Source organism: Zerene cesonia, chromosome 1 (assembly GCF_012273895.1).
Source record: "Zerene cesonia ecotype Mississippi chromosome 1, Zerene_cesonia_1.1, whole genome shotgun sequence".
Taxonomy (NCBI): Eukaryota; Metazoa; Arthropoda; class Insecta; order Lepidoptera; family Pieridae; genus Zerene; species Zerene cesonia.
The window spans coordinates 139,346-151,318 of NC_052102.1; the positions used below are offsets into that span (position 1 = coordinate 139,346).

The 11,973-nt window shown below is 40.9% G+C and overlaps 2 protein-coding genes across 2 annotated transcripts in view; one reads left to right on the top strand and one right to left on the bottom strand.

Annotated features, from left to right (window-relative positions):
* The window catches only part of LOC119828499 (tyrosine-protein phosphatase non-receptor type 23-like), a 14,047-nt gene extending 7,049 nt beyond the window's left edge, over nt 1-6,998 (bottom strand). The window contains exons 1-14 of the mRNA XM_038350705.1: nt 6,790-6,998; nt 6,511-6,713; nt 6,061-6,383; nt 5,546-5,719; nt 5,145-5,431; nt 4,791-4,981; nt 3,623-3,767; nt 3,095-3,332; nt 2,805-3,004; nt 2,506-2,638; nt 2,141-2,380; nt 1,796-1,909; nt 1,561-1,644; nt 5-1,476 (exon numbers count right to left, since the gene is read on the bottom strand). Of these exons, the coding sequence (XP_038206633.1) occupies nt 5-1,476; nt 1,561-1,644; nt 1,796-1,909; nt 2,141-2,380; nt 2,506-2,638; nt 2,805-3,004; nt 3,095-3,332; nt 3,623-3,767; nt 4,791-4,981; nt 5,145-5,431; nt 5,546-5,719; nt 6,061-6,383; nt 6,511-6,713; nt 6,790-6,876 (3,891 nt within the window). The 5' untranslated portion in view covers nt 6,877-6,998. The remainder of the gene's footprint in view (nt 1-4; nt 1,477-1,560; nt 1,645-1,795; nt 1,910-2,140; nt 2,381-2,505; nt 2,639-2,804; nt 3,005-3,094; nt 3,333-3,622; nt 3,768-4,790; nt 4,982-5,144; nt 5,432-5,545; nt 5,720-6,060; nt 6,384-6,510; nt 6,714-6,789) is intronic.
* An 803-nt stretch (nt 6,999-7,801) lies between these two features.
* Nucleotides 7,802-11,972, top strand: LOC119828582 (the record flags this gene model as incomplete). The annotated part of the gene is made up of 10 exons (XM_038350825.1): nt 7,802-8,022; nt 8,243-8,499; nt 8,685-8,782; nt 9,036-9,209; nt 9,536-9,700; nt 9,789-9,995; nt 10,211-10,611; nt 10,719-11,047; nt 11,390-11,531; nt 11,886-11,972. Coding segments are annotated over exons 1-10 (1,893 nt in total), but the record flags the coding sequence as incomplete, so codon positions are not given.
* Between the last annotated feature and the right edge of the window lies 1 nt (nt 11,973).

Genomic DNA, 11,973 nt, shown 5'->3' on the forward strand with positions numbered 1-11,973 from the left:
CGTTCCAATTTTGCTGATTCTGATTCATCGCCTGAGGGTCAATGGTCTGTTGTGTTTGTTGTCCGTAATTGTTGAACGAATTTTGAGATCCGTAACTATAATCGTAGTTTCCCGTGCACGCGTTGTAAGTGTAGCCCGGGTGGTTCTGATAAGTTTGCCCGTAGCCCGGGTTGTTCTGTTCATTGTAGGTCGGCGGAACAGTTTGTTCTGGGATGTAGTTCACGGGCACGTTCGTGTTGAAACTTTGATAGCTCGAGATTGGCGGAGCGGATAGAGCTTCTCCTTTGGCGTGCGACTTGATAGGCTTATCATAGGCGTCGATTTGAGAGAGGGCCGGATTTATATAGTTGGCAGAATCGGTCGGCAGGCTGTAACCTTGTCCAGTGCTAAAAGCGGTGGTGCTGGCGTTGGTCGTCGAAGTGCCGGAAGTATCGGCGTTGGTGTACACGTATCCCTGGGATAAGTTATCGAACCCGGCGGTGAAGGCGTACTGCTGGTTCACACTGTAAGGATTCGATACATTCGATATCGAGTTAGACGTGTTTATATTTTGATACGGCAACGAAGTGGGCGCGCTCATATTAGGATTTGGGACACTAGCAGATGCGTACGTGTTAGTGTTGGAGGTGTTGGTAAAACTGTTCCCAGAATTAAAGTCGGACGTGGGCGAATAAACGTTGGAAGCGTTTGGGACATTTTGATATGGTTGATAAGTATTGGGAGCGGCGGTGGACGCGGACGGGTGTCCGCTTGGATTTTGCTGAGCTTGAGAATAACTTGGATATGAATTCGGCACCTCTTGTGCGAAAGTAGGTTGACTGGGGACATTTTGGCCGTATTGATTGCCTTCGGCTGAGTAGGGGTAGTTCATGCTGTAGTCGGTGGAGAGCTGCGTGGTGCTGTTAGTGTTGTTGTTTTGCGCGGCGTGGCTGTAGGTGGCCACGTTGGAGGAGGTGGGCGGGTAGTGCACGCTGAAGTACGTTTGCGAATATTCGCCACTGAAGTTGCTCATGGGATCTGATTTTGGCGTCGAAACGTGCATTTGGGAAAAATTTGCACTCAAGTCTTGATTGGCATGATATGACGTCATATCCGCGGCCGAGCTGACCTGGCTCGCCATGTACGGGTTGTATGTGGCTGCGTAAGGATTTTCCGGCACGTTTGGTTGCCCCGGGTTATACATGGTTGTATTCTGTGCATCTGGCATGGGAGCACTCTGAGGTGCGGCTTGGTATGGGTGGGCATAGCTTTGTTGTTCCGGCATCGACGTCGGAAACTGAGGCTGTGAATAGGCAGCATAATTGTAATTCTGCGGGTTTATTTCTTCAGGTTTATTTAATCCCTTATGGGCGCTGTATCCATATTTAGCAGCAGCATAGGGGTCATTTTCGGTCGACATGTAGGCGGGTGGATATCGCATATAAGCCACGTTAGGCGTGACACCGTCAGGCAGATGCGGCTGAGCAAGGTCGGTGGCTGTAAAATTATACAAAAATAATTTAAAATGCTCTATTAATTTAATATTAATCATAATTTTCTTAATAATATCCCATAACTTACCTTCAGAGCCGACGGGGTTAGGTCGAATGGATGTGGGGTAAATCGGGTCTGGGTACGAAGAGTCCGGTTGAAGATCCACGGGGGCTGAGGAGAAATTTTGTTCTATCATGCATTTTATTTAACGTAAGTATGATATAATCAATATATTTATTTTTGAATGTTTAAGAATTCTTGAATAAGTTATACTTTAATATGAACTATTTTGTTGAATAATGTCCATCGCTATGATGTCTACCTTGCGGCGGCATGTTTCTGGCCAGGGTTCTGTTTTTCATGTAGGGTAGGTAGTCCTTCAGTTTGGGGGCGGCGCCAGTTGGCACCGGACCGACCTTGCTCGTTAATACGGGACCTTTAAGCGCAATATTAAAAAGAAAATTAACAGCGAGCAGTGGAATTCAAGAATAGTCAAGGACAACACTGGTCTATGACAAATGTTATACTCCTACTAACATCTACTAAATGTTCAAAGATGATCATTAAATTTGTTTACTTTACATTTTAAATAGTTAATCAAAAGGTTGAAAACAAAAAATCATGTAAAATTGTGACCAATACAGAAGCAACACTCAAACTCTCGTACCGGCAGTGTCGCTGGTGTCGGGGGGGTTGGCGGGGGTCGCGGCGGGGTTGGCGGGGGTCGCGGCGGCGGGGCCGGAGGGCGCGCTGTCGGCGAGGTGCCGCTCGTCGCGCTGCACGTGGCGCGCGGCGCGCAGGCGCGTGCGCAGCCCGCCCAGGTTGTGCTGCAGCTTGCGGTAGAACTCCAGCCCCTTGCGGCACTTGCCCACCAGCTCGCCCCAGCTGTCGTACGACGTGATCAGCGCTGCTCGACACACACGCGGGCATATCGTTAATTGTATACTTTTAATGAAAATCTAATATCAGTAACAGCTTGTAAAAGAATGAATTGCAATGAAAGTGTAACAAATGTGCGCGTGCGCATCCTACCGCTGAGCATGGCGTCGCGGCGGCGCAGCACGTCGGCGAGCAGGCGGCGCGAGTCGCCGTACGCGGCGTACAGCGACGTGAGCCGGTTGATGATGTTCTCCTGCGCCGACAGGTTCTGCTCTATTATCTTCACCTGCGCATCAACATTAAAACATCGACGTTAGTGCAGCGAATGCTCGTAAATGCGTTGAATACGTGTGAGTGCGTGAGAGTGTGTGTGTGTGTGAGCGTGCGTGTGCGTACGTGTGATTGAGCGTAATCGAGTGAGTGTGTATGCGTATGTTTGTATGCAAGTGCACCTTGGGCGTGTGCTGGTCGAGCTGGCGGCGGAAGAGGTCCTCGTGCGACAGCGTGGGGTCGGCCAGCAGCTTGGCGGTGACGTCGTCGGCGGCCAGCTCGTCGCGCAGCTCCGCCAGCAGCGCCGCCCGCTGCTGCTGCATCTCGCGCGCCTTGCCCACCACGCGCCGCATCTCCGCCATCGTGCTGCGGTCCAGCCCCTCTGCCGACACACGTTTTTGCAAATTAAATTTACACGTGCGTCGAGGTAACGAAACTATTATCGAAAGAATAAATATATAACGATAGGCACCGATGTCGTGCGGGCTGGGCACGGCGGCGCGCAGGCGGTCCAGCGGCTGGGCCAGCAGGCGCAGGTTGGCCAGGTGCAGCGCCACGGCCTTGTGCAGCACGAGGTTGCTGTCGGCCGTGCGCGCGTGCGCCTCGCCGTACTTGTGCAGCTCGCGCGCCAGCTCCGTCTGCACCAGCGACGGCGGCCGCGCGCCCGCCGCCAGCGCCTGCGCGTGCTGCCGCTCCAGCTGCCGCTCCTCCTGCGGCCCCGCCCCGGTGCGGAATCGAATCAAATCACATAATCTATACTTATATTATAAAGCTGAAGAGTTTGTTTGTTTGAATGCAATAATCTCAGAAACTACTGGTCCAATTTGAATAATTCTCAGTGTTAGATTAAGCCCATTTATTGTGGAAGGCTATTGGTTGTATATGTACCAAGGGCGAAGGGCCAGGGTGGACCACTAGTATAACTTATGCATACTAAGTATAAAAGTTGATTTATGAAATATCACATATCTATAACAACTCCACTTTCCCAAATGACTACCTCTATATCAGCCTTAATTTCTGCCAAAGCATGCTCCACATCGCTGATCACTTCGGCGAGACTGTTCATAGAGTCCACTAGGGTGGTGATCATCTCAGTCTTGGCATTCATGGCTGCACATCGGTCCACAATCTCTTGCGGTATTCTAAAATAATTCAAATAAGGTATAATTTTCCTTATCAACTAATTATAGTTTCATTAGTGTCCCACAGTTTCATGTAGAATCAAGAAATAAATGTATTAAAATAATGATGATAATGAAATAATTTAATCATATCTTATACATCTTAATAAATATAAATTATCTGGCACATTGTTGACCCCTAAACCGATTTTAAACAAATTTGCACACCATATACAGTTTGATCCAACTTACAACATAGAGAAGTGTATATTATTAAAATTACCATAAATGATTAGCCAGTCGGAGTCACGGGCCCGCAACTAGTATATAATATGTACTGAAATACATTGAGTCCCGTGAAAGGCCATAGGATAGTTTAAATGATGGAAATCCCACAGGAATGGGAACAATGTGGGTATAACCTGAGATTGTCTATATTTTCGTCTGACTAGGGCAGCGAAGCCGCGGAAACCAAGTAAATAAAAATAATGTAATCATCATCGATTTAAAAAGATTTTTGGTTATTTTAGTTTTATAATTACTTATATTTCAAAATGCACATTTATATTAATTTTATGAGTGTTTTGTAAACAAAGCCCTGGTCAATAAATGATAACTCACGACACATATCTACTGATAGAGTGGCATGAATCATTATGAGATAAAGACTTTCTAACATAAAGAAAACCTAAAACAAGACATGTGTCATCAATCTCTAAAATAAATATATTTAATTTGAAATTAGCAAAGACGCAAAGGGATTTAAACTCAGGTTTAGAAAGTGAAATTTTTATAAAGAGTATATATAATTCACATTCAGACACTTTTATTGGGTAATCAATATGTTCAGGTTTGATTATTTTTAAATTACTGAGCCAATTGTTACCAAAATTCAAGAGTAATCCTACTAATATCCTATTTTATCCTACTAATATTATGAATGCGAAAGTTTGTAAGGATGTGTGTGTGTTTGTTCCTCTTTCACGCAAAAACTACTGAACCGATTGCAATGAAATTTGGTATAGACTATTAAAATTAGCTTACTTTTGTTCTGTATCAAGTACATCCAGTTGATCCAATTGCAAGGAAGACATAAACTCTGTGAGCTCCACATTCTTGGCCTCCACTTGGCTGACCACATGCCGCAGTAGCTTGGCTTTCTCCTCTGAATACAAAGATGAGGCTTCATGAGCTCCCATCGGCACTAGCCGTGAGAATATATCTTGTCCTGACACCTAGAGAGATTACAAAATAATATAATAAAAGCTAAATCCTTTCTAGAATACATTGATTTGTTTATAACTTCACATATATTATTGACATACAGTATAGATGTGTATGTTGTGTTATTGTCAAACTTATAAAATTTCAATGACATGCTTTTCAATGACATCTTACCTCTGGGTCATTGAAATTAATAGCAACTGCCTTAACCAGGCACACGGGCTTCAGCTCTGTCAACATGTCCTTCTCAGGCACTTCCTCGTGATAAATGAACTCATTCTCATTCTTTGCAGCTTTTCTTTTCCCCTCCACTATATCATTTGTGAATGTCAGTGCCTCCTGTGTAGCCTGTACAGGTTCAATGTACTTTGCTAGCTTCCGAGCTTCATTCAATTTGTCAACAGCTTGTTGGTAATATGCAACTCGTTCTCCCATTTTTTGCTGCTCTTCAGCATTGATTCCTGAAAGACATATTCAACAATAAATTAATAAATATGTAATTTTAAATATTTTGAAAGATAATAAATTAAATTTTATTATCATAGATGTAAAGATTACATTCAATGAATACAAACCCTGATACAAAGCCACTATGCATCCAATATACGAAGCCTTAAAAGACAGGTTGCGATACCAGGTATTATACAGCTTGGTGCCTATGATCTCATGGATGTTGTCTGTGCCTGTGGACGGACCCAGGATCGCTAGTGAATTTTTGTAAAAATGTAACACTTGTGTTGCAACAGCACCTGAAATTTAAATTTCTTATCTCAATCATCTTACATCTTAGTCATTAAATGTATGCTTACAAAGAAAAAGTGTGATTTGAGGCTGACATTTCCTAGAACATAAATGCAACAAACCAGAAATTATAATATATAATCTATTCATCTGTTTAAGAGTTAGTTGTGTAACAAATAAGATTTTATTTATATATAAAACAGATATATTGCACAAGACTGTATTAATTGTGAGAATATTTGAATAATAAATGTATTGACATAAATATAAATTGCTGTTGTATGATCTTGTAGATGATATTTTACTTTGTGTAGTAAGATAATATTGTTAGTTTATTTTGGAATCATACCAATAACACTAGATTTTCTTGTGTCTTGTCTGCTTTTATCCAATATACATTCTTGTGCTTGAGCAAAACAAATCTCCTGCAACAGTTTCAGGATTTCCGATGAGACATCAGCTCCTGATGGTTGAGGATACTGTTCCCTTAGATATTGAAAAGCCCAAGCTGCATTTTGAAAGTGCTGGCAAGCTGCCTTTAAGCTGTCCGCAGTGGCGCGAGCCTCGGATGCCGCGAGTTGTGTGTGAAGTGCTCCAATGTTATACAGTATACATGCCATCTCAAATCTTATGTCAGATAATGAACAATTCATATTCGCATACAAATCTTTCCTGCAAAACGAACGGTTACAATAGTAATCCTATAAGAATTTATAGTTGTAGGTATAAATCGTGATTAAAGCATAAAATACAAATGAAGAAAATCAATAATATGCTAATCTAATTAAACTTCACTTACCAAGCAAAAGGACAGGCGGCTGGTTGACCTTTAGCCATTGGAAATCGGCTTTGCATGGCTCGAAGCTGACAAAAGTATTTGTTAAGAGCTTTAAGACCTGCTGCGTCAATAGTAGGTCGCACTGCAGCGGAGCGCAGCCCTTCCAATTGATGAATTTCATTGCCATAACTGTCAGGATCTTCTCGATAGGCCTCCGCTATATACTATAAAGATCAAGTTCATCAACTGCAGAAAGTGGAACAAATTTACACTTTACAATGGTCTATTCTTGAAACATACCTGTTTAAGTTTAGGTCCAAAATGCGTATTCTCCGGGCTTATCTTTAATTCAAAGCTAAGAAATGACAATTTCGGTACAGCCTCCATGTCTGCTTATTTTATTTCAATTAAATATTGTATAAATATTTCATACTTATTTGGCTTTCAACAATTTATCAATTTATGACCACTTTATGACTGTCATTTTTTTGTTTGTTGAGAAATGTCAATTAAAATCTAACAACCATAGACATAGGGAAGGCAGAATCCGTCATTATATAGAATTAGAAGTTGCCATTTAAAAAACAAAAAAAACTTTTTTTTTTTTAGAATCCATCCATCATTAAATCAGGATAAGTCGGTAATTATAACGTTTATTTTCCTTGGTCATCATTTTAGTAAAGGAAATACTGTACTAAGTTAATTATGTAGAAACTAGCTATTTAAAAGAGCAACTACAGAGTTTCTTGCCGGCTCTTCTCTGTAGAAACTGTCTTCCGAAGCGGTGGTAGATGTTATAACTGTGTAACATGACGATTCAAAAGTGTTTCTATTGGAAGTCTAGTTGTATGAATAAATGTTTGAGTTTGAGTTTGACCCAGCGCAGATCGTCATAGAATATTTTTCCTTATCTTTTTTACCTTTTAATTCCTCTGAACTATTATGAATACATCAAAACCAAATTTATCAAAATTAGTCAAGACATTACTAAGGTACAGCAAGTCTAATGAACACCTATTATTTTTTTGTATAAATAATACAATACTTAACTATATAGTCCGGGAAACTTCATATCACACAACCAGACGTAAGGAATTTTTTGTGTCTGTTATTGTATAAACCTTCCTTGGCCTATGACAAACAAAATTCAGCTAGATCAGCAAAGCCAACCTCGAGTTTTCGTTAGAGCGAGGCTAACGAACAGCAATATTTTTTAATATATAGGTATAGATATAGACACAAAGGCAGTTTTAAGCCAAAATTACTTTGCTCATTGTCATAATAGAGTAAAAAAAAAAACAATCTTATTTGGCAAGTGTGAAGTGTCATCTGTCTAAGTCGAGAAATAGCGTCTTTCAAGTTTCGGGCTTCGGCATAATATAAGTTATATTTTTATTATTACTGCATGTATAGTTTCTTTTATACGACTCTCAATCAGTGAAATATATATTGTATAACAACTCTTAAGAAAATACTAATACCTACGAATGAGTAAACAAAATGAAGCTGAAAAAAGTAAAAACGGATACCGAGGTATGGATGTAAATAATAATTGATAAGATAATAATATACCAAGCCAAACAATATTTATAATGTATAGCTTTCATATTTGAATATTTATTATACATGCATCTCTCATTGTGTATAAATAATTAAAGCACAGCTCCTAGGCGCTAGTAGTAATTGGCTTGAAGTATAAGAAGTAGTCATTCTGTGAACAGAAAAAATTTATATTTCTGCATATCTTTTCTAGGAGACTCTTCCTATGCCACCCCAAGCAGAGATCATAGAGGCTGATCTCTATAAAAGGACTTACTTTGGTCCTGATGTACCCACTCTGGAAATGGACTGTTGGGAAGAAGAGTTATCTGAAGTCCAACTGCAAGCTTATAAAAATGCAGATGAAGAATATAAAAACATTCAAAATAAGCTGGATGATATTGTTAAGGATACAGGGGGGAAGATTGTTTACAATGGTGATCAGTTCACCGCTTATCAACTGCTTGGGAAGTATGTAGTTTTTTGTTTGTTTGCTGAATTTTTTGTGTGCCTTCAGGTGGATTTGAGAATGATTTAGATTTACCATTTGTATGCAAGTGAAGCTGTGAGCAGAAGCTACTGTTATTATAAGTAAAGGTTTGTTATGTTTTAGTGCCTGTAGTTGCACATTTAAGTTCTTTAATTGTTATTTTTAGGCAGCCCGTACTTAAAGATCTTGAGAGGCAAAGTGGTGAAATCATTAGATCAAGATCTCGGTCTATGTCCATTTCGAAGGAAACAAAAGGAAAAAGAGGTAATGTACAAAATTAATTCCATTTCGTACATACTTATCTTGATTAGTTATATTTTAAAACATAATATAATGCATTCATTCCACTCCAGTTGCACTTGTTTATGTTTTGTTTTTTCGATAAAAAAATGACAACCAGTTTCAAAACATCCTCATCAGTTTCATATTGTTTGTTAGCAGCCAAGGAAGAAATATATTGATTTGATGTTTTGTAAATTATTCGTTATTTTGAGTGTATTTTTATTGTGTCTCATAGGTCGCGCTGCTAAGAGAAACAGAGACGATGATTATGATTACTCTCCGGACAGAACTAAATCGCCTGAAACTCGCTCAAGTAAAAAGAAAAAGAAAGATAAAGACAAGAAGAAAGAGAATGAAAAAGATAGTAAGGAAGTTACCAAGACCAAGGATAAAACTCTGGCTCCATCTAGTGAGTGTATATGTATATGTTACTAAAATTTGTGTGTAATCTTTCTCCTAGAGTTATGTAGCTAAAAGGAGAGATTGGATTTGGATATTAAAATTTTGTTATAAGATTGATGTTAAGTAAACGTTAATAAAATTATCTTAAATACAATTATAGAACACTACACAACATTAAACCAAAGTCGTCCACTATACTGTATGTCTGCTTTTTTGCACTAAACTCATACTTTTTGTTTGTTCAGAAGATGATACAATTACAAATTTACTTACCTAAAAACCATATTGTACCCTATTTATAATAATATAAATAATATATTACAATGCTTGCAGATGTCCACAGTGTGGTGACAAATGTACGTCCCTCAGAGGCTACAGCTATTGGAGGCTTACTCACTGGCACCACTGCCAAGACTACAGCTATTGTAGATTTGACTAAAGAAGATTCCAACAAGAATGTGGCTGATTCCAGAGAAGTTTCATTCAATAAGCTTCAAGGTATGATAGCATGTGGGATAATATCTATAAATTAGTGTCATTTAATGTGGTGATGTGAATATTTGTGATATTTTTGATATTTTTGCAGGCAAGACGTTCCCGTCGCTGGTGGTGGTGGCGCGGCCCTACCTGCGCTCCAAGGAGGGCCCCACGTCGGACCGCGCCGCGCTCGACACCAAGGTGAAGTCGGTGCTCGTGCACACGCCCATGAAGTTCACCGAGTGGCTCATACAGCAGGGGCTCGTACGCTCTGAGCAGTGGTGCGCCATACACGTAGGGAACAAGCTCAAGTTGGGTATGTGCTGCCGCTTCCTTCGATTTGTATAAGCTAATTTGGGTAATAGATCAGCTCAGACTTTCGTTTTACACAGTCTTTATTTTCTAGTTCAGAATCTATTAATGCTAATGTGATATAGTAGCTGCGATATACTGCAGATGCTCCTCAAAGGCAAAAATAAAAAGTTTACTTTTAATGACAAAGTTTTAGTTATGTTATCATATAATTTTCAGGAATGTATTCTGATGTATCGAAATTCCCGTATTCTGGTGGCTATGTGTGGATATCCGAGTGTTGCCCGACCAGATTTGTGTCCGTATTCTCGAGCTCCATTTTCGAGGGCGCCACCTTCCCGCCGAGCGTTCTGTTGAAGCTCATCTACCACTGGGCCTGCCAGACCAATGTTCAGAATGTTGTCCAATGGGTTAAAGTGGACAATCTGTACGTGAAAGGGCTATTCACATGGCTACGAGCTGTATGTACGTCGGCGACACACCAGCACATGGGGCTACTTGGCGGCTCGGGCAGGAAGGTGGAAGTTGGTGTGATCTCTCTCGGCACCACCAGCCACGACGGCACTCAACGACAGGTTAAGGTGGAAGTGTTGGGAGTACTGGATCCTGTGGAGAAATTGGTAAGTGTCAAGGCAAATAATAGTTATAGTAGTTAGGGTATGGGTCTCTGACTTGGAAGGTGTATATTCTTGTTTATATGGAGTTTTAATCTTTAATGATGTTTCAGATCCGATTGCGTGCAGTGGAACCGCTAGCAGAATACGAAAAAAACTACAAGAAGCGTTTCCAGAAAATTCTGGAACCTCTCTCCAACTGGGTGCATCCCTCGTCCGTCATCCTCACCGACCTGACGGTGGACAAGAGCACGTTAGTCAGCATGGGCTTCAAGAACGTACTCCAGTCTTCATCACATGCAGACCAGCCGCAGAAGCACACAAACGCGAACATCATGGAGTACTTGCGCAGGATCGTGCCCAGAATGTTCCAGAATACGCTCTCGCTACTGTCCCGCCAGATCATACAACAGTTCCTGGATGAATTGGTGTGGCGAGAAAAGTAAGAAAAGTAAATTACAATAAAGTTTTCAATGTAGTGTCATTGAAAACTTTATTGTAATTATTGATTCTATTATATATTTTTTATGTCGGTCAAGGGGTGCGGGTGCACCGGCTGGTTATGAAATCTGACCTGTACGCATTATAATTTGTATTTATTACCAATCCATCCTATATATTCTACTTAGCCAAAGAGGATAAGAAGAGAATTAGGCTGGTTCCAGGTGACTAGCTTAATTTTCATTCATCACTAAATGATAAGAAAAGTTAGGTTAGTAAATAGATCGTTATTATTCTAATTGGAGATAAAGTACAAAGAAATTAAAATTTTAAATGTGTCCAGGTTCGGCGTGACGCCCGGCCAGGCGTTCGACAACATAGTCTGCCACATCGCGGAGCAGACGAAGCTGGACGGCAAGGAGACCATCACCGTGCGCCTCAACAAGATCGCTGCGCATCCCTTCAAGAGCTGGAAGTACCCCAAGGTATCATCATACCTTCATTTGTAACAAAATCGTCATATTTTTAGTATCTTCTGCCCTCAAGTGGTGTTGGTAGAATATCAACGTCAGGGTAGCATTGTCTCTGACGCTTAATATTAGCTCCTATGAGGATTTAGGCCATAATCAACCATGGTCTTCAAAATTGTAAATATTTAATTAAACCAAGTTGTTATGTGAACACTATGAACAATGATATTATGCAACACACGAAACATAGTGTCACGACACGCACAACACAGCACATCGCATCACATCAAATCACTCCGTGTATTGCATGACGGCGTCTATGACATCACCCTGTTGTGTAATGGTCTAAAATGTAACGGTGTGGTACAGAAGAAGGAGAAAGTGACGGAGGAGGTCCCCGCGGAGGAGACGGGGCGCGGCAAGCGCGGGCGCAGGCGGCGCGAGCGCGAGCCCGAGC